Source organism: Oncorhynchus tshawytscha, linkage group LG13, assembly GCF_018296145.1.
Source record: "Oncorhynchus tshawytscha isolate Ot180627B linkage group LG13, Otsh_v2.0, whole genome shotgun sequence".
Classification (NCBI taxonomy): Eukaryota; Metazoa; Chordata; class Actinopteri; order Salmoniformes; family Salmonidae; genus Oncorhynchus; species Oncorhynchus tshawytscha.
The window spans coordinates 61,416,225-61,439,493 of NC_056441.1; the positions used below are offsets into that span (position 1 = coordinate 61,416,225).

Consider the following 23,269-nt stretch of genomic DNA (forward strand, 5'->3'; position numbering starts at 1 on the left):
CTCAAGGGCACATCAATAGATTTTTCACCTTGTCGACTTGGGTATTCGACCTCTCAATTCCTGGACCAACGTTCTAACCGCTAGGCTACCTGCCGCCCACACTGCCTGGAGTTTGATAAAAGGCATTGGCACTTGGAACAGAACTGGTGCCGTGGTCAGATGACATGTACATAGAGCTCTTTGGCCACACTAGTGATGGGTTTGGCGTTGCAAAACAGAATCATATGCAGAAAAGTACCTCATAACTACAGTAAAATAGGGTGGTTGATTTTTGATGTTACGGGGCTATTTTGCTTCCACTGGTCTTGGGGCTCTTGTCAAGGTCAACGGCATCATGAACTTTACCAGGTGGATCTTCCAGCATGTCAATAACCCCAAGCTCTAATCAAAATCCACAAACAAATGGTTCATTGACCACAAAATGTACATTTTGCTATGGCCATCTCAGTCCCCAGACTTGAACCCCATTGAAAACGGGTGGTTTTAATTGGAGAGGGCAGTCCATAAGAAGGATGAAGGATTTCAAGGATCTGGAAAGATTCTGTATGGAGAAATGGTCTAAGATCCCTCCCAATGTGTTCTCCAATCTCCTAAAACATTAGAGAAAAAGGCTCAGCGTCGTTATCCTCACAAGGGGAGGATGTTGGAGGATTGACAACAGGGGTGCCGATAATTTGTATTACTTTGTATTACTTTCTCTGAGTAATTGTATTAGTAATTGTAATTGTATTAGTACAAAATAATATAATTTTCCATCTTTTTTTTCATACAATATCAGTATTTGTTTTATTAATTTTATACATTCCTTACAAGCGAATAATAATGTGTGAGGTTTACAAAGGACAAAGCAAATATTTTGTTTCTAGGGTTGGCAATCTCTATTCTTAACCCTAAGCCTAAGAATATGATTCCACAAAGTAAATGCCTTCTTATATATGTTGAATTAAGATACAATAGGTGTTTATAGCAGGAACAAAACGGTTATCTTCTCAACAGAGAGAACCTTTAAGATCCTTTCCATGACTGTGACAGCCATGAGTCACATAAGGATTAGATTTATGTTGACAAAAAGAAAAGTTACATCCAATACGACAACATACCATATTTTCTGCTATCATCGTCTCTGACCTAAATAGCTGACACACACCAGACAGCTTTGATCTGAGCAGTCAGACCCAGACACATGATTCTACAGGCCTCTTCCTCCTCTACCCAAGATCATCACGATACCTCCACATGAAACAGAGTCGAAAAATACCTCCACAGAACCACACAGTCTAGCTGCATCAATCAGTCAAACAACAATAACTCCAGTGTCTCGCCTCTCTATCTGTCGATCTGTCTGTCGGTCCACAGAAACAGCTAAACATGAATCCATTGACTCCTCTGAGATGTTAGAGGCCAGCTGCCTATGTCACACTGAGAATACAGGCAGTGTATATTCTGACTCCTGCCAGGGACAGTGACTAAATGAGGACTAAACTCTTCCTGAGGCTTTACTGCTGACTGATGGAGAGTTCTCTGCTCTACTCTGAGGTGAAATGTGGCCTAGCTTCGATCCAGTTTCTGGGCCCACAGCCTGCCTTTCACACTTGCAGGGGGAGGAGGAGGGGAGACCCGCCTATATCACCTCTGTTGTAATGCATGCCCCCTCTCCCAAACATGCTCCCCCCCAGGGGGAGGAGGAGGGGAGACCCGCCTATATCACCTCTGTTGTAATGCATGCCCCCTCTCCCAAACATGCTCCCCCCCCAGGGGGAGGAGGAGGAGACCCGCCTATATCACCTCTGTTGTAATGCATGCCCCCTCTCCCAAACATGCTCCCCCCCAGGGGGAGGAGGAGGAGAGACCCGCCTATATCACCTCTGTTGTAATGCATGCCCCCTCTCCCAAACATGCTCCCCCCCAGGGGGAGGAGGAGGGGAGACCCACCTATATCACCTCTGTTGTAATGCATGCCCCCTCTCCCAAACATGCCCCCTCCCCAGGTAAGCCATCCACAGCACTCTGGGTGAAATACAAAAGACACAGGGAGGAACAGGGAAGGACTGCAGCTCCTCTCCTCTCAGGTCAAACTCTCTCTGTGGACTCATGTTGGACATAATAGAACCCTAATGACAGACCTGAAGGCAGGGCCAGGCCAGGGAACACACACACACACACACACACACACACAGTTGACTAATCCTGTGAGCAGATAACAGCAGCAGAGTAATGAAGGCTGAAGGTCAAGTCAGTCATTGTTTGACCATAAACTCATTCATATTGCTTACTGTGCTGGCTATCGCCAGGGACATTATCTTCTACGCCCATATATCTTATTGCTTAATCAGTTTGTTAGTTCCTCTATTGTATTCGACTCGACTCTGTCAATCACCATATTCTCATCGGCAGACTCAGTAGCCTCGGTTTTTCGGATGACTGCCTTGCCTGGTTCACCAATTACTTTGCAGACAGAGTTCAGTGTGTCAAATCGGAGGGCATGCTGTCCGGTCCTCTGGCAGTCTCTATGGGGGTGCCACAGGGTTCAATTCTCGGGCCGACTCTTTTCTCTGTGTATATCAATGATGTTGCTCTTGCTGCGGGCGATTCCCTGATCCACCTCTACGCAGACGACACCATTCTATATACTTTCGGCCCGTCATTGGACACTGTGCTATCTAACCTCCAAACAAGCTTCAATGCCATACAACACTCCTTCCGTGGCCTCCAACTGCTCTTAAACGCTAGTAAAACCAAATGCATGCTTTTCAACCGATCGCTGCCTGCACCCGCATGCCCGACTAGCATCACCACCCTGGATGGTTCCGACCTTGAATATGTGGACATCTATAAGTACCTAGGTGTCTGGCTAGACTGCAAACTCTCCTTCCAGACTCATATCAAACATCTCCAATCAAAAATCAAATCAAGAGTCGGCTTTCTATTCCGCAACAAAGCCTCCTTCACTCACGCCGCCAAGCTTACACTAGTAAAACTGACTATCCTACCAATCCTCGACTTCGGCGATGTCATCTACAAAATGGCTTCCAACACTCTACTCAGCAAACTGGATGCAGTATATCACAGTGCCATCCGTTTTGTCACTAAAGCACCTTATACCACCCACCACTGCGACTTGTATGCACTAGTCGGCTGGCCCTCGCTACATATTTGTCGCCAGACCCACTGGCTCCAGGTCATCTACAAGTCCATGCTAGGTAAAGCTCCGCCTTATCTCAGTTCACTGGTCACGATGGCAACACCCATCCGTAGCACGCGCTCCAGCAGGTGTATCTCACTGATCATCCCTAAAGCCAACACCTCATTTGGCCGCCTTTCGTTCCAGTACTCTGCTGCCTGTGACTGGAACGAATTGCAAAAATCGCTGAAGTTGGAGACTTTTATCTCCCTCACCAACTTCAAACATCAGCTATCTGAGCAGCTAACCGATCGCTGCAGCTGTACATAGTCTATTGGTAAATAGCCCACCCATTTTCACCTACCTCATCCCCATACTGTTTTTATTTATTTACTTTTCTGCTCTTTTGCACACCAATATCTCTACCTGTACATGACCATCTGATCATTTATCACTCCAGTGTTAATCTGCAAAATTGTAACTATTCGTCTACCTCCTCATGCCTTTTGCACACATTGTATATAGACTCCCCCTTTGTTTTCTACTGTGTTATTGACTTGTTAATTGTTTATTCCATGTGTAACTCTGTGTTGTCTGCTCACACTGCTATGCTTTATCTTGGCCAGGTCGCAGTTGTGAATGAGAACTTGTTCTCAACTAGCCTACCTGGTTAAATAAAGGTGAAATAAAAAAATAAAAAAATTGCTACAGTGCCTTCAGAAATGATTTATTAGCCTTGACTTATTCCACATTTTGTTATAGCCTGAATTCAAAATGGATTAAAGAGTTTTTTTATTTCTCACTCACTTACACACAATACCTCCATAATGACAAGTGAAAACATGTTTTTCAAAATGTTTGCAAATGTATTGAAAATGAGCTACAGAAATATCTAATTTACATAAGTATTCACACCCCTGAGTCAATACATGTTAGACAATCACCTTTGGCAGCGAGAATCAATCAAATGTATTTATAAAGCCCTTCTTACATCAGCTGATGTCACAAAATGCTGTACAGAAACCCAGCCTAAAACCCCAAACAGCAAGCAATGCAGGTGTATGAGCACGAACAGCTGTGAGTCTTTCTGGGTATGTCACTAAGAACTTGGATTGTACAGTATTTGTACATTATTCTTTAAAGAATTCTTCAAGCTCTGTCAAGTTGGTTGTTGATCATTGCTAGAAAGTCATTTTCAAGTCTTGCCATATATTTTCAAGCCGACTGAAGTCAAAACTGTGACAAGGCCTCTGAGGAACATTCAATGTCATCTTGGTAGGCAACTCCAGTGTATATTTGGACTTGTGATTTAGGTTATTGTCCTGCTGAAAGGTGAATTTGTCTCCCAGTGTCTGTTGGAAAGCAAACTGAACCAGGTTTTCCTCTAGGATTTTGCCTTTGCTTAGCTCTATTCCATAGATTTTTATCCTAAACAACTCCCTAGTCCTTGCCGATGACAAGCATACCCATAACATGATGCACCCCCCACCATGCTTGAAAATATGAAGAGTGGTACTCAGTGATGTGTTTTGTTGGATTTGCCACAAACATAACGACATTGTTAATCCAGTCCCCATTGGCCTCATGGTGAAATCCCTGAGTGGTTTCCTTCCTCTCTGGCAAATGAGTTAGGAAGGATGCTTGTATCTTTGAAGTTAATGGGTGTATTGAAACAACATTCAAAGTGTAACTAATAACTTCACCATGCTTATTCAATGTCTGCTTTTTTTTACCATCTACCATAGGTGCCCTTCTTTGCGAGGAATTGGAAAACCTTCCTGGTCTTTGTAGTTGAATCTCTGTTTGAAATTCACTGCTTGACTGAGGGACGTTACAGATGATTGTATGTGTGGGGTACAGAGATGAGGTGGTCATTCAAAAATCACGTTAAACACTATTATTGCTCACAGAGTGAGTCCATGGAACTTATTATGTAACACGTTAAGCAAATTTTTACTCCTGAACTTATTTAGGCTTGCCATAACAATGGGGTTGAATACGTATTGACTCAATACATTTCAGCTTTAAATGTTTAATTAATTTGTAAACATTTCTAAAAACATAATTCTACTTTGACATTATCGGGTATTGTGTGTAGGCCAGTGACACAAAATCTACATTTAATCAATTTTAAATTCAGGCTGTTAAACAACAAAATGTGGAACAAGTCAAGTGGTGTGAATACTTTCTGAAGGTACTGTAGGTCAGCTATCAGGGTTCAGGTGGGGCTGATAAGGAATAACGTGTGATGCTCCTAACATAATGCACTTCCTGTGCTGTTGCCTTAACTTGCGTATCTTATTTAGGATCAATACAACAACACAGCTACCACACCAAATGACACATTATGTCTTACATATCTAGGGAACTGTGCACATAATCAACCCTCTGGTATGTAGGAACACTGTGGTGTGCTAGTCTAGAACAACAATATTAGTCACCCTTTACACAGCTTGCTAAATGTGTTATTACGTTAAGCAACACTAGAGTTCCTTCCTGGCTGACAGAGTACAGCACCTTGCCATGTCCTTACACACTGACAGACACTAGCTAGCGCTCATGTCCTCACACACACTAGCAGAGCAGGGCTGCTGCTAGATCAAGATATAGGCTGATTAGATAACCATGACAGACTATGGCTCTCTGTCGCTGAACTTCACAGAGGAACAAGGAACTATCTGATTGTCCTTCACAATGTCTGTCTACACCAGCCTTCATATGGTCAACATCCACCATCATAATACTATGAGAGTCCAGAAGTTCTCATACTTAGAGTTTCCACCACCACTCCTACTACAGTATCTACTCAACTAGCTCTAGTCCTGGGTGTTATGTGCGGCTTGCTGAAGCTTAAGTCTGTCAGCAAACAGTACATAACACCCTGAACCAGAGATATCACTCCTCCTCCTACCTCCAGCTATCCTCCGGAGTAGCTGTTGCCGGGCAATGATGCGTCCCAGGCGGTATCCGGAGCGACGGCAGTGGTGGTCCATCCTTAGGTAGATATCCTGGCTCTCTTGGGTCATACTGCCCAGACAGTCCTGGCTGTCCTGACTCATACTGCTGCCCAGAGACTCACTGCCTGGCCCCTGGGGCTCAGAGTCTCTGTCAGACAGATCCCTGTACATGACTACTACTACAGCACTGGCACTGCTAGACTGACTGACACACACACTACACTGGCCCCTGACCGATAAACACACTCTCTCAGACAGGATCCAGCAGCAGAAGGCTTCAAATCCAGGCGCTAGCAGCCCAGTGTGATCTGAAAGGCTGGGGCTCGGAAGGAGAGCTGAGAGGCTAGAGGGGAGGGAGGAGGAGTGCCAGCACAACACTACACCTCTCCAGGTCAGGTGACCGGACAGCAGCCAGTGGCAGATCAGTACTTGGAGTACTGCCCACCTTGCTGAGCTCTATCCACATTTTGTCTGTGTGAGAGAGGGAAAGGAACCGACTGAACGCCTGAACGCTGGTCTGGAGGGAAATATAAATACCAGAAGAATGCCTGTGAACTGAGTAAGCACAGAGAGGAGGGAGGCAGGAGGACAAGACAGAGAGGAGGAAATGGGAGGGCTTAGAAAAACAGTACTGTTAAGACCCGCCCTGCCCAAAAACAATCCTACGCTGTGGAGAGTGGACCTGCACACAGGTGCCAAGTTTAGTCAGGATAAGGGAGTCTCTTTGCCATGCTGAGTAGACAAAGGAAAAAGAATGAAGAGAGTAAAGAGAAGGAGAGAGATGAACGAGAGGGAGAATGCTAATATCTCCTCTCCACCCCCAGGCCCCTTCCCACGCCCATACTCCAACACCACTCCCAGCCCGTCTCCATTCACAGTGGGGGTCAACAGGACAGGAAGCCTGTGGCACCTTGTGAAGAAGAAACCATTGAGCCTAAACACCTGGATTATAATGAATCTCAACTCTACACTGGTTAATACAGACCTGAATAAGGTGGTTACTGGTACTGGTTAATACAGACCCGAATAAGGTGGTTACTGGTACTGGTTAATACAGACCCTAATAAGGTGGTTACTGGTTAATACAGACCCTACTAAGGTGGTTACTGGTTACTGGTACTGGTTAATACAGACCATAATAAGGTGGTTACTGGTTAATACAGACCCTAATAAGGTGGTTACTGGTTAATACAGACCCTACTAAGGTGGTTACTGGTTACTGGTACTGGTTAATAAAGACCCTAATAAGGTGGTTACTGGTACTGGTTAATACAGACCCTAATAAGGTGGTTACTGGTTAATACAGACCCTAATAAGGTGGATACTGGTTCCTGGTACTGGTTAATACAGACCATAATAAGGTGGTTACTGGTACTGGTTAATACAGACCCTAATAAGGTGATTACTGGTTAATACAGACCCTAATAAGGTGGTTACTGGTTAATACAGACCCTAATAAGGTGGTTACTGGTTACTGGTACTGGTTAATACAGACCCTAATAAGGTGGTTATTGGTTACTGGTACTGGTTAATACAGACCATAATAAGGTGGTTACTAGTTAATACAGACCCTAATAAGGTGGTTACTGGTACTGGTTGATACAGACCCGAATAAGGTGGTTACTGGTACTGGTTAATACAGACCCTAATAAGGTGGTTACTGGTTACTGGTACTGGTTAATACAGACCCGAATAAGGTGGTTACTGGTACTGGTTAATACAGACCCTAATAAGGTGGTTACTGGTTACTGGTACTGGTTAATACAGACCCGAATAAGGTGGTTACTGGTACTGGTTAATACAGACACGAATAAGGTGGTTACTGGTACTGGTTAATACAGACCCTAATAAGGTGGTTACTGGTTAATACAGACCCTAATAAGGTGGTTACTGGTTACTGGTACTGGTTAATACAGACACGAATAAGGTGGTTACTGGTACTGGTTAATACAGACCCTAATAAGGTGGTTACTGGTTAATACAGACCCTAATAAGGTGGTTACTGGTTACTGGTACTGGTTAATACAGACCCGAATAAGGTGGTTACTGGTTAATACAGACCCTAATAAGGTGGTTACTGGTACTGGTTAATACAGACCCTAATAAGGTGGTTACTGGTTAATACAGACCCTAATAAGGTGGTTACTGGTACTGGTTAATACAGACCAGAATAAGGTGGTTACTGGTACTGGTTAATACAGACCAGAATAAGGTGGTTACTGGTACTGGTTAATACAGACACGAATAAGGTGGTTACTGGTACTGGTTAATACAGACCCTAATAAGGTGGTTACTGGTTAATACAGACCCTACTAAGGTGGTTACTGGTTACTGGTACTGGTTAATACAGACCCTAATAAGGTGGTTACTGGTACTGGTTAATACAGACCCTAATAAGGTGGTTACTGGTTAATACAGACCCTAATAAGGTGGTTACTGGTTACTGGTACTGGTTAATACAGACCATAATAAGGTGGTTACTGGTACTGGTTAATACAGACCCTAATAAGGTGGTTACTGGTACTGGTTAATACAGACCCTAATAAGGTGGTTACTGGTACTGGTTAATACAGACCCTAATAAGGTGGTTACTGGTTAATACAGACCCTAATAAGGTGGTTAGTGACCTAATAAGATGGTTACTGGTTACTGGTACTGGTTAATACAGACCCTAATAAGGTGGTGGTTACTGGTACTGGTTAATACAGACCCTAATAAGATGGTTACTGGTTACAGTTAATACAGACCCTAATAAGGTGGGTGGTTACTGGTACTGGTTAATACAGTTAATACAGACCCTAATAAGGTGGTTACTGGTACTGGTTGATACAGACCCGAATAAGGTGGTTACTGGTACTGGTTAATACAGACCCTAATAAGGTGGTTACTGGTTACTGGTACTGGTTAATACAGACCCGAATAAGGTGGTTACTGGTACTGGTTAATACAGACCCTAATAAGGTGGTTACTGGTTAATACAGACCCTAATAAGGTGGTTACTGGTTACTGGTACTGGTTAATACAGACCCTAATAAGGTGGTTACTGGTTACTGGTACTGGTTAATACAGACCCTAATAAGGTGGTTACTGGTACTGGTTAATACAGACCCTAATAAGCTTTCTGGTTCATTAAAACAGCCCCACTACTAGAGCACTACTCTCTAGAGCACTAAACAGATCTTGCACCAGGTTACCGCCACAACACTTGAGAATGAGATATGATGATAAGATACAGTTGTCAACAGTGAAGTTTAAACTAAATAGTAATAAAAGTATATATTGAGACTTGATAACTTTCCAGTAGTTTTTTTGCATTTGGAATAGGATGGAACAACAGAAGTCATAATTCACATTTAAAATAGAGTCCACATCCTAACAGAGCAGACCCACTCACTCCCCGTCACAGCGGGCCACTCTGGTGGTTTCCAGCCTCTCAACACACAGCCTGCCTGTGTTACCTGCAGCACAGGGCTCCACATGGGACTGGAACAGGACAGGGGTAGGAGTGGGACTGTGGCTGCTAGTAAGCACACCACCAAGATAAACAGCCTCCCAAATGGCACCCTATTCCCTTTAGTGCTCTGGTCACAATTAGTGCACTATATGGGGAATAGGGTGGTACCATTTGGGATGCAGCCAAACAGTCAAACAGCCCCTGTCCCTCTGGCTGGTAGGACCCTCCCTGGGCAACAAAGACCACCATTCACCCCTAGCTCACTTCAGAGCCCCCCAACCCTCTGCATGCTTTCATGCACTACCTCTGGCTTTGACTGGCTACACCAGGAGCTGTTACACTGTGGATAAGCTGTTTGTTCAGGTTGACTCTACTGTTAAACACACACACACACACACAGTGAGGGGGTGGAGGTCCCTGTCTCTGGTGTGTTGGGTGGCTGCACTGTTCTGAGCGTTCCTGTAGTCTGAGCTACGTGATGCTAGGTGCTCTGTGGTGCTAGGTGCTCTGTGGTGATAGGTGCTCTGTGGTGATAGGTGCTCTGTGGTGATAAGTTGGAAGTAGTATTACCAGGTGGCTGGAACCAGGACTGATCAGAGAATATAGTCAAATGGGTAAATGTTTAGGCTCTGGTCTGGTTTGATGTGGCGAGTGACTCAGAGATAGACGCTGGTAGCCCTGCATGGCTCTGTCTTTGGTCTGGCTCCTGTCCTGTGGTAGCCTCAGAATGACGGATGAATTCCACACCATGATCTAAATAATCAACCCTTTAGACTGGGTCTGATGCTGGGCTGCAGTAGGAATGTCCTCTTTGATTCTAAGAACTGAGGACATTTCAAAGAGAGAAACCCTAGGACAGATATGACTGTAGCAGGTGCTTTCACTTTGAGGACATAGCAACCGCAGTCTTGTCTGGGAGTCTCTTATTCATGCCAAGCACATGTTCTAGAGCAGGTGCTAACTGAAGAGAGCCTTTATCCCTCATTATAAACTGGGTGGTTCGAGCCCTGAAAGCTGATTGGCTGACAGCCATGGTATATCAGACCGATGACAAAACAGCTCTAATCACGTTGGTAACCACCTCGGGGAGTTGTGATATATGGCCAATATACCACGGTTAAGGGCTGTGTCCAGGCACTCCGCGTTGCATCATGCATAAGAACAGCCCTTAGCCGTGGTATATTGGCCATATACCACACCTCCTCAGGCCTTATTGCTTATACGACCCTCAATGTCAGCCAGGTCTTCTCATGGAGCTGGATTATAGGACATGTAACAGATGTTAGAATACCTCCTCAGTAAAAACACAACCAACAGGCATCTCTATGACCAGACCATTGCCAAAGAGGTGCTTGTACTCAGTGGTCTCATAGAAATGTAATAGATGTGTTAGAATGATGACTCATTATGACAGTTAAAAGCAATAGACCACCAGTCAGCCAGGTCTGATCGACGCATGCACACACACAGGCCAGACACTCAGCTGTATCCAGCCAAGCCCAGCCCACAAACGGCCCCTCGTTGTTTAGAGTGCTTCTAAACACACAGCAGGCCAAGGCTAGGAGGATGGAATATCACCAGGATACAAATATGGAATAGAATGTTGGATTCATGTGTCAACCTTTCAAACAACGCAGCAACAATGAAGCAACAATGCAGCCACAGGGCTCTAAAGGCAGTTAAATCAGAGAGGTGTCTCAGTACTGCACTGTTGAGATGGACTGACAGGGTTTAAACAACATTAAATACGCAGAAACAGAGATAGACATGCTTCTAAAACAAGACAAAGACAATATTGTGAAGGATGATCACACATAGCACCTACAGTATAGTGTAGCAATAAAATATGCTTATAGCGGCGGTTTCCCGGACACAAATGAAGCCCAGTCCTGCACTAAAAACCAAACTCAATGGAAAATCTCCATTGAAAGTGCTATATAGTCTAGGACTGTGTCCAGGAAACCCAGCCCATAGTGATGCAATAAGAAGACAGAACTGACACCAATCTGATTCAATTACAATCTCCAGGGACAGTTGAGGGCAACTTCCATCACATAACATAATAATAACAGTGAAATACAGATGGAGAATGGAATCCCACTCAGATATTTCATAACCTACTAGACTACTGGGCTGTCCTACTGTATGGATAATTTGACTGGCACCACCTAGTGGTGTACTCGGCTCTCTACACACACAGACCAAGCTTCAGGAGCTCCTTAGAAAATACAAAATCATTCTCCCAGCAAGCAGCTCCAGCTGTATTTTAAATCTCTGACAGAAAGGTACATGAAGGAAATAACTCTTAGTGGATGTCCCAAATGGCATCCTATTCCCTGCATAGTGCACTACTTTTTTTTTACCAGAACCGTATAGGCCCCTGGGTCAAAAGTAGTGCACTATATAGGGAATGATATTTGGGATGAATAATCTTCACATTTGAATTATGAGGCAAACTAATCGAGGAAACATCCTATAACCATTAAGTACAGCCTTCGGCAGAAGTGACAGTAGGGGGTCTGGACTCTAACTCACAGTTTCAAACCTCACCTACATGCTTAGCTTCAATTCACATTGGGATAATAATGGGTCTTGCTTTGGTGCTACACGTGAGAACATTACTCACATATTTTGTGATATTGTTTTAATTACATCCAAATGAATCATTATAACCAACCAGCAGTGAATAAGAAATCAAACTGTATTATAAGTTGTTTTGGGAAATTCTAATTATTATTGTAAATGAGAAGATCCTTAAACAAACGAATAATTAAGAGGGAGGTAAATCCCATGTGACACTAAGGTAAGTACACCTGGTGGACACGTGTTAATGGGTATGATTGTTGTAGAAGACTAATTATGAGGACAACTGTGCAGAATGTATTCTGTACATATAGCCTGCGTTTACACAGGCAGCCCAATTCTGATTTTTTTCCCCCCACTAATTGGTCTATTGACCAATCAGATCATCGCTGAAAAAAGATCTGACGTGAAAAGTCAAAAGACCAATTCGTGAAAAAAAGATCAGAATTGTGCTGCCTGTGTCAAACAACCAATGAGCGGTATGATGAATAGTTTAAAGCACCAATCAGCAGTATAAACAATAACAACGCGTTGTCCCCGTCCCAGATTAGTTAAAAAGCTGAGGATGGGGGTGGATAAATGGCCACATAGACTGAGCTATGGATGCAAGGACTGACCATCCATGATATCAATTATAGTTTTGAGACTGTATCGTTTTTGTTGACATTAACTTTGTTAATTAACAGACATTCCAGTAAAACAAGCCTATATGTTGGGTTCTGATGCGGTGTGGCAGTTGAACAAAGCTAATATGAGGAATTTATAAGATATATTCTTCAAGAGTCAATGAATCTAACAACTGTTGATTTCCCCTTTACATTCTCTTGGTTCATTGTGATTAGAAAATAAACTACAACGGCCAGATTTGTAATTTAGTGGGCTTATTAAACTACTTGTTTAATAAAACCATGTTAGAAACCGTTCTGTGCTAAAATCTGTCAAATATATGTTTTAAATATAACAAAATTAAGAATGGGTATTTTCTTACAACAAATAAAATCAAATAAATATTGTGTGTATTCAATACTACAACCGATACTTTTTGGAGACTGACCTGCGAGTCTTCGATCCCTGACATTTTTCCATAGTAGATCCCAGGCTTTCGACGTGGAATCGCGCAGCGTCTCACTGAAACACCGCCGCAGCTTCAGTTTCATCGACTTGCTCTTAGTTGTCATAGTAAATCCGTGAGTCCACCATAATAAATCAAATCCCGGTCCTCATGAACCAATTATTGGTTCATTCACCTGGATTTACCACCTGCGCTCGCGGCGATGCTTCCTCGCCTGAGTAGTACTGAGTTACTGCCACAGAGTGTAACCATTAATTAACCAGCCATACATTTAACCAACGAACAGATGTTCCGTATTAAGTATCCATATTTGCCAAGTCATTCAGTTAAACGATATTTAACTCACTCCCTAGAAAAGGATCGACCGGACGATTCGGCAGCCCCCGTGCCAGACAAAGCTAGGAGCAGATGTGTGGCTGTTTGAAGTTTCCACCACGGTGACGGTCAGTCTGTATGCATAGATAGACTATACTAGCTGCTCTCTCTCCCTACCTCTATCTTTCACCCCTCCACTTCCCTCCCTCCCTTCTTCCCTCTCACTCACCAGGCTACTCTCACTTTCACTACACTTAACAGAGCATTCACTCTTGTGACTAATAGGTAATGACCATGGAATGTTACAGGAAAATTGGAATTAGGGCTACATCAAAATGGATTCATAAAGATGTCAGGTTTTATGTAAAAATACAATTTAAACAAGTGAGTTAAAATGAAGTGTATTTTTGTTTCTGATACACAAACCTATCAGAGGTCAAACCCCCCTGAAGGAGAGGAAAGGTTAACCTTATTGACTTTGCTGTGTCAATATCACACCAGACATAGTGACTTTGCTGTGTCAATACCACACCAGACATCATAGTGACTTTGCTGTGCCAATACCACACCAGACATCATAGTGACTTTGCTGTCTCAATACCACACCAGACATCATAGTGACTTTGCTGTGTCAATATCACACCAGACATAGTGACTTTGCTGTGTCAATACCACACCAGACACCATAGTGACTTTGCTGTGTCAATATCACACCAGACATAGTGCCTTTGCTGTGTCAATATCACACCAGACATCATAGTGACTTTGCTGTGTCAATATCATACCAGACATCATAGTGACTTTGCTGTGTCAATATCACACCAGACATCATAGTGACTTTGCTGTGTCAATATCACACCAGACATCATAGTGACTTTGCTGTGTCAATATCACACCAGACATCAAGGTGACTTTGCTGTGTCAATATCATATTAAGTTAAACTGACAGAGGACAGGGAGCAACAACCGGTTCAGTCTGTAGTAGAGTACTCCATGTGTCTTCAATAGCTTTCATATACAAAAACATAAACCGCTTTATGGAGTTAATGGCCTGGGGGCGCCATGAGTAAAAGTACAGTGTAAAAGTAGTGTAATAACTGTCTTATTCCCTGTTCAGCCTATCATATAATGTCAACCTAGCTAAACCTCAGCAGGCAGCGATACAGTAATACAATTCTCTCAGATATATAATACACAATGACCAGCTGAAAACTGACAGACAGCTTCTATAATGGATAGTTCTGACCTGGCCCCTCTCTCTCTCTCTCTCTCTCTGCCTCTCTCTCTCTGCCTCTCTCTCTCTGCCTCTCTCTCTCTGCCTCTCTCTCTGCCTCTCTCTCTGCCTCTCTATTTCAATTTAAGGTCTTTATTGGCATGGAAAACATGTTTACATTGCCAAAGAAAGTGAAATAGATAATAAACAAAAAATAAATAAACAATGAAATATTAACAGTAAACATTACACTCACAAAAGTTCCAAAAGTATACAGATATTTAATATTATGTCATATTATGTCTATATATAGTGTTGTAGTGTTTTTTTTCCTGAATTCTTTGAAATATGTGTCTCTTAATATGGTCATATATTTGTCAGGAGGTCAGGAAGTGCTGCTCAATTTCCACCTCATTTTGTGGGCAGTGTGCGGCCTTCGGCTGCCTTTCTCAATAGCAAGGCTATGCTCACTGAGTCTGTACATAATTAAAATATTTCCTTAGTTTTGGGTCAGTAACAGTGGTCAGGTATTCTGCCACTGTGTACTCTCTGTTTAGGGCCAAATAGCATTGTAGTTTGCTCTGTATTCTCTTTTTGTTTTCTCATGATGTGGTTGGGTCTAATTGTGTTGCTGTCCTGGGGCTCTGTGGGGCCTGTTTGTGTTTGTGAACAGAGCCCCAGGACCAGCTTGCTTAGGGGGTTCTTCTCCAGGTTCATTTCTCTGTAGGTGATGGTTTTGTTATGGAAGGTTTGGGAATCGCTTCCTTTTAGGTGGTTGTAGAATTTAACGGCTCTTTTCTGGATTTTGATAATTAGTGGGTATCAGCCTAATTCTGCTCTGCATGCATTATTTGGTGTGTTACGTTGTACACAGAGGATATTTTTGCAGAATTCTGCATACAGAGTCTCAATTTGGTGTTTGTCCCATTTTGTGATTCTTGGTTGGTGAGCGGACCCCAGACCTCTCAACCATAAAGGGCAATGGGTTCAATAACTGATTCAAGTATTTGTAGCCAGATCCTAATTGGTATGTCACATTTTATGTTCCTTTTGATGGCATAGAAGCCCTTCTTGCCTCGTCTCTCAGATCGTTCACAGCTTTGTGGAGGTTACCTGTGGCACTGATGTTTAGGCCAAGGTATGTATAGTTTTTTGTGTGCTCTAGGGCAACGGTGTCTAGATGGAATTTGTATTCGTGGTCCTGGCAACTGGACCTTTTTTTGAACACAAATATTTTTGTCTTACTGAGATTTACTGTCAGGGCCCAGGTCTGACAGAATCTGTGCAGAAGATCTAGGTGCTGCTTTAGGCCTTCCATGGTTGAGGCACCAGATCATCAGCAAACAGTAGACATATGACTTCAGATTCTAGTAGGGTGAGTCCGGGTGCTGCAGACTGTTCTAGTGCCCTCACCAATTCGTTGATAGGGTGGAGCTTAAGCTGCATCCCTGTCTCACCCCCCGGCCTTGTGGAAAGAAATGTGTGCGTTTTTTGCCAATTTTAACCGCACACTTGTTGTTTGTGTACATGGATTTTATAATGTTGTATATTTTTCCCCCAACACCACTTTCCATCAATTTCAATAGCAGGCCTTCATGCCAAATTCTCAAAAGCTTTTTGAAATCAACAAAGCATGAGAAGACTTTGCCTTTGTTTTGTTAGTTTGTCAATTAGGGTGTGCAGGGTGAATACGTGGTCTGTCGTACTGTAATTTGGCAAAAATCTAATTTGAAATTTGCTTAGTACAATGTTTTCTCGTACATTGAAATGTACGAGTCTGCTGTTAATGATAATGCAGAGGATTTTCCTAAGGTTGCTGTTCACGCAAATCCCATGGATGTTTTTGGGCTCAACTTTGTCTCCACTCTCTCTTTCTCCCTCTCTCCGCGTCCAGCTGGGATAACATTACTTAATTTCCACCAGGATATTCACTGCTCATTTCTCTGCCCTGGTATAGGGTTCAGGCTGATTGACACTGCAGGGTCAGCTCCAGGCTATATCTTACTGGAGAACAACACACTGCAGGGTCAGCACCAGGCTATATCATACTGGAGAACAACACACTGAAGGGTCAGCACCAGGCTATATCATACTGGAGAACAACACACTGAAGGGTCAGCACCAGGCTATATCATACTGGAGAACAACACACTGAAGGGTCAGCACCAGGCTATAACATACTGGAGAACAACACACTGCAGAGTCAGCCCCAGGCTATATCATAATGGAGAACAACACACTGCAGGGTCAGCACCAGGCTATATCATACTGGAGAACAACAAACTGAAGGGTCAGCACCAGGCTATATCATACTGGAGAACAACACAATGCAGGGTCAGCACCAGGCTATATCATACTGGATAACAACACACTGAAGGGTCAGCACCAGGCTATATCATACTGGATAACAACACACTGCAGGGTCAGCACCAGGCTATATCGTACTGGAGAACAACACACTGCAGGGCCAGCTCCAGGCTATATCTTACTGGAGAACAACACACTGCAGGGTCAGCACCAGGCTATATCATACTGGAGAACAACACACTGAAGGGTCAGCACCAGGCTATATCATACTGGAGAACAAAACACTGCAGGATCAGTACCAGGCTATATCATACTGGAGAACAACACACTGCATTGTCAGCACCAGGCTATATCATCCTGGAGAACAACACACTGAAGGGTCAGCACCAGGCTATATCTTACTGGAGAACAACACACTGCAGGGTCAGCACCAGGCTATATCATACTGGAGAACAACACACTGCAGGGTCAGCACCAGGCTATATCATACTGGATAACAACACACTGCAGAGTCAGCCCCAGGCTATATCGTACTGGAGAACAACACACTGCAGGGTCAGCTCCAGGCTATATCATACTGGAGAACAACAAACTGCAGGGTCAGCACCAGGCTATATCATACTGGATAACAACACACTGCAGAGTCAGCCCCAGGCTATATCGTACTGGAGAACAACACACTGCAGGGTCAGCTCCAGGCTATATCATACTGGAGAACAACACACTGCAGGATCAGTACCAGGCTATATCATACTGGAGAACCACACACTGCAGGATCAGTACCAGGCTATATCATACTGGAGAACAACACACTGCATTGTCAGCACCAGGCTATATCATACTGGAGAACAACACACTGAAGGGTCAGTACCAGGCTATATCATACTGGAGAACAACACACTGCAGGGTCAGCACCAGGCTATATCATACTGGAGAACAACAAACTGAAGGGTCAGCACCAGGCTATATCATACTGGAGAACAACACAATGCAGGGTCAGCACCAGGCTATATCATACTGGATAACAACACACTGAAGGGTCAGCCCGAGGCTATATCGTACTGGAGAACAACACACTGCAGGGTCAGCTCAAAGCTATATCTTACTGGAGAACAACACACTGCAGGGTCAGCACCAGGCTATATCATACTGGAGAACAACACACTGCAGGGTCAGCACCAGGCTATATCATACTGGAGAACAACACACTGCAGGGTCAGTACCAGGCTATACCTTACTGGAGAACAACACACTGCAGAGTCAGCACCAGGCTATATCATACTGGAGAACAACACACTGAAGGGTCAGCACCAGGCTACATCATACTGGAGAAGAAAACACTGCAGGATCAGTACCAGGTTATATCATACTGGAGAACAACACACTGCATTGTCAGCACCAGGCTATATCATACTGGAGAACAACACACTGCATTGTCAGCACCAGGCTATATCATACTGGAGAACAACACACTGAAGGGTCAGCACCAGGCTATATCTTACTGGAGAACAACACACTGCCGGGTCAGCACCAGGCTATATCATACTGGAGAACAACACACTGCAGGGTCAGTACCAGGCTATACCTTACTGGAGAACAACACACTGCAGGGTCAGCACCAGGCTATATCATACTGGAGAACAACACACTGCAGGGTCAGTACCAGGCTATATCATACTGGAGAACAACACACTGCTGCTCCCTCTTTAAAGGCTAATAACTATGCAATGCATGGAACTCCTCAGCAGTGACCTGCTTGTTACTATTTTCAGCTCCACTTGTTCAGGCCCCATTGGGCAGAATGCCACCTGCAGGACACACACACACACACACACACACACACACACACACACACACACACACACACACACACACACATGCACACACTGAATTGACCCCAACCTTGGTTTGAAACCCTCTACCACCCAGAACAAAGGTTGTTGTTATCTCTGTAGAATATTATGGGTAGACTGAGACAGAGAGCGATTGTAGGGGTGGGGGGAGTGAGGGAAGCAGGGAAGGAGGAAGATGCAGAGAGAGGAAATATCAATCATCAGGAACAGGGCTTCCCCTCTCCCCTCATCTCCTCTTTGACTCTCTCAATGTTTGTTTTGGACAGGCCATTTCACAAACCACTCACTTCTCATCTTGTTGAGAAACTGGCAACTTCTCAGAGAGCTAGTTTACTTCTTTGCTCTCTCCCTTTCTTTCTCCTGTGTGTGTGTGTGTGTGTGTGTGTGTGTGTGTGTGTGTGTGTGTGTGTGTGTGTGTGTGTGTGTGTGTGTGTGTGTGTGTGTGTGTGTGTGTGTGTGTGTGTGTGTGTGTGTGTGTGTGTGTGTGTGTGTGTGTGTGTGTGTGTGTGTGTGTTCAGAATGTTGTCCGATCGGCACGGTGGGAAAATCCCAGATGTGGGGAAGCTGATTTTGCTCTGTGATTGGATGATGAGGTCCCATGCCACACCCCCTCAATAGTCGGGGGGATTACACTCCCAACCGAATGGAAACAAGACGCACCAGGGAACTCACACGCCCCCAACTCCCCCCTCACCCCACTCTTACAGGCCCGTCTCAGTCATGCACTGCACATTTCCTGAACATATATTCCCAAGATGCTATTTTTCCAGAGGAGCAACTTGTCATCTGTATGTAGGTTAAAATGAGGAATTAGGGGTTAGAGTAGGAGCAGGGTTCTCCAGAGAGAGCCTACACACACACAAAGACACACACATACCATTGGTTTTGGTATTTTATTAGGATCCCCATTAGCTGTTGCAAAAGCAGCAGCTACTTTTCCTGGAGTCCACCAAAACATGAACAGTATGACAGTAAGTCAGCCTGCTGCTAAAGTATGTAACATTTAGTCGTACTAGACTGTAATAGACTGTTAGTTTCAGGATCGTAATAGTGACTTTGAGTGACCACTCAAAGGCCTACAAAGTGGCCTCAAGAGAGAGAGTGTAACTGGCAAGCCAAGCTAACATGACTATTGTTTCTTCACTGTTAAACAAGAGGAGAATGACATGGCATGTAATGTTGTCAAGCCTGGATCTGTTAAGGCTCTGTTAGGCACTATAATCCATGGGAACCCATTTACTGTCTGCACCTCCTGGCTTTTATTAGCACTGAACCCCCCACCCCCCTATCCCAACACACGCACGCAGATGCACATATGCAGCATACACACACACCTACAGTGGGGAGAACAAGTATTTGATACACTGCCGATTCTGCAGGTTTTCCTACTTACAAAGCATGTAGAGGTCTGGAATTTCTATCATAGGTACACTTCAACTGTGAGAGACGGAATCTAAAACAAAAATCCAGAAAATCACATTGTATGATTTTTAAGTAATTAATTTGCCTTTTATTGCATGACATAAGTATTTGATCACCTACCAACCAGTAAGAATTCCGTCTCTCACAGACCTGTTAGTTTTTCTTTAAGAAGCCCTCCTGTTCTCCACTCATTACCTGTATTAACTGCACCTGTTTGAACTCGTTACCTGTATAAAAGACACCTGTCCACACACTCAATCAAACAGACTCCAACCTCTCCACAATGGCCAAGACCAGAGAGCTGTGTAAGGACATCAGGGATAAAATTGTAGACCTGTACAAGGCTGGGATGGGCTACAGGACAATAGTCAAGCAGCTTGGTGAGAAGGTGACAACTGTTGGAGCAATTATTAGAAAATGGAAGAAGTTCAAGATGACGGTCAATCACCCTCGGTCTGGGGCTCCATGCAAGATCTCATCTCGTGGGGCATCAATGATCATGAGGAAGGTGAGGGATCAGCCCAGAACTACACGGCAGGACCTAGTCAATGACCTGAAGAGAGCTGGGACCACAGTCTCAAAGAAAACCATTAGTAACACATTACGCCGTCATGGATTAAAATCCTGCAGCGCACATAAGGTCAAGCCATGCTCAAGCCAGGTCATGTCCAGGCCCATCTGAAGTTTGCCAATGACCATCTGGATGATCCAGAGGAGGAATGGGAGAAAGTCATGTGGTCTGATGAGACAAAAATAGAGCTTTTTGGTCTAAACTCCACTCGCCGTGTTTGGAGGAAGAAGAAGGATGAGTACAACCCCAAGAACACCATCAAAACCGTGAAGCATGGAGGTGGAAACATCATTCTTTGGGGATGCTTTTCTGCAAAGGGGACAGGACGACTGCACCGTATTGAGGGGAGGATGGATGGGGTCATGTATGTGAGATCTTGGCCAACAACCTCCTTCCCTCAGTAAGAGCATTGAAGATGGGTCATGGCTGGGTCTTCCAGCATGACAACGACCCGAAACACACAGCCAGGGCAACTAAGGAGTGGCTCCGTAAGAAGCATCTCAATGTCCTGGAGTAGCCTAGCCAGTCTCCAGACCTGAACCCAATAGAATATCTTTGGAGGGAGCTGAAAGTCTGTATTGCCCAGCAACAGCCCCGAAACCTGAAGGATCTGGAGAAGGTCTGTATGGAGGAGGGGGCCAAAATCCCTGCTGCAGTGTGTGCAAACCTGGTCAAGAACTACAGGAAACATATGATCTCTGTAATTGCAAACAAAGGTTTCTGTACCAAATATTAAGTTCTGCTTTTCTGATGTATCAAATACTTATGTCTTGCAATAAAATGCTAATTAATTACTTAATCATACAATGTGATTTTCTGGATTTTTGTTTTAGATTCCGTCTCTCACAGTTGAAGTGTACCTATGATAAAAAATTACAGACATCTACATGCTTTGTAAGTAGGAAATCCTGCAAAATCGGCAGTGTATCAAATACTTGTTCTCCCCACTGTATGCACGCACGCACGGACACTCACACAGACAAAGAGAAAGAGATGGAAGAGGAAAGGGGGTGGATTGATAATGTTTTGTGAAGGATAGATTACATGCAGTACCAGACAAAACTTTGGACACACCTACTGATTCAAGGGTTTTTCTTTATTTTTACTATTTTCTACATTGTAAAAAAACACATGGAAACATGTAGTAACCAAAAAAGTGTTAAACAATTCAACATATATTTTATATTTCAGATTCTTCAAAGTAGCCACCCTTTTCCTTTCATGACAGCTTTGCACTCTCTTGGAATTCTCTCAACCAGCTTCACCTGGAATGCTTTTCCAACAGTCTTGAAGGAGTTCTCACATATGCTGAGCACTTTATGGCTGCTTTTCCTTCACTCTTAGGTCCAACTCATTCCAACTCAAACCATCTCAATTGGGTTGAGGTCGGGAGATTGTGGAGGCCAGGTCATTTGATGCAGCACTCCATCACTCTCCTTCTTGGTCAAATAGCCCTTACACAGCCTTGATGTGTGTTTTATGTAAATGTCCTGTTGAAAAACAAATGATAAGCACAAACCAGATGGAATGGTGTATCGCTGCAGAATGCTGTGGTAGCCATGCTGGTTAAGTGTGCCTTGAATTCTAAATAAATCACCTACAGTGTCACCAGCAAATCACCCCCACACCATCACACCTCCTCCTCCATGCTTCACGGTGGGAACCTCACATCTGTTCACGTACTCTGCGTCACACGGCGGTTGAAACCAAAAATCTCAAATTTGGACCCATCAGACCAAAGGACAGATTTACACCAGTCTAATGTCCATCGCTTGTGTTTCTTGGCCCAAGCAAGTCACTTCTTCTTATTGGTGTCCTTTAGTAGTGGTTTCTTTGCAGCAATTTGACCATGAAGGCCTGAATCACGCAGTCTCCTCTGAACAGTTGATGTTGAGATGTGTCTGTTACTTGAACTCTGTGAAGCATTTATTTGAGCTGCAATTTCTGAGGCTGGTAACTCCAATGAACTTATCCACTGCAGGTAACTCTGGGTCTTCCTTTCCTATGGTAGTCCTCACGAGAGCCAGTTTCATCATTGCGCTTGATGGTTTTTGCAACTGCACTTTAAGAAACTTTCAAAGTTCTTGAAATTTTCCGGATTGACTAAAATATATTTTTATTTGTTTAACACTTTTTTGGTTACTACATGATTCCATATGTGTCATTTCATAGTGTTGATGTCTTCACTATTATTCTACAATATAAAACCCTGGAATGAGTAGGGTTGTCCAAACCTTTTACTGGTACTGTAGATTTGGTCATTCATTCTTATAATGATGTGGATTTCCTGGCCATGCTCATGTGGCATTTTAAATGACAAAAGTTTAAATACAATGTTACTAATGAAGGTTTCTAGTTGTAGTTTCTCACATCTTCTCCCAGGCCTAATGAAGAATAGTCT

The 23,269-nt window shown here is 43.8% G+C and overlaps 1 protein-coding gene across 3 annotated transcripts in view; it reads right to left on the minus strand.

The window, feature by feature from the left end:
- Nucleotides 1–23,269, minus strand: part of LOC112265433 (stAR-related lipid transfer protein 13) — a 94,665-nt gene that overhangs the window by 36,843 nt on the left and 34,553 nt on the right. Inside the window, exon 1 of one of the 3 annotated variants that reach the window (XM_024442723.2) lies at nt 13,170–13,625. The exons of 1 other annotated variant lie outside the window; for it this stretch is intronic. In XM_024442723.2, coding sequence (XP_024298491.1) covers nt 13,170–13,293 — 124 coding nt within the window. In that variant the 5' untranslated portion in view covers nt 13,294–13,625. Of the gene's footprint in view, nt 1–6,032; nt 6,414–13,169; nt 13,626–23,269 lie in introns of those variants that run through there. One more of the 3 variants, XM_024442721.2, reaches the window with a different exon arrangement.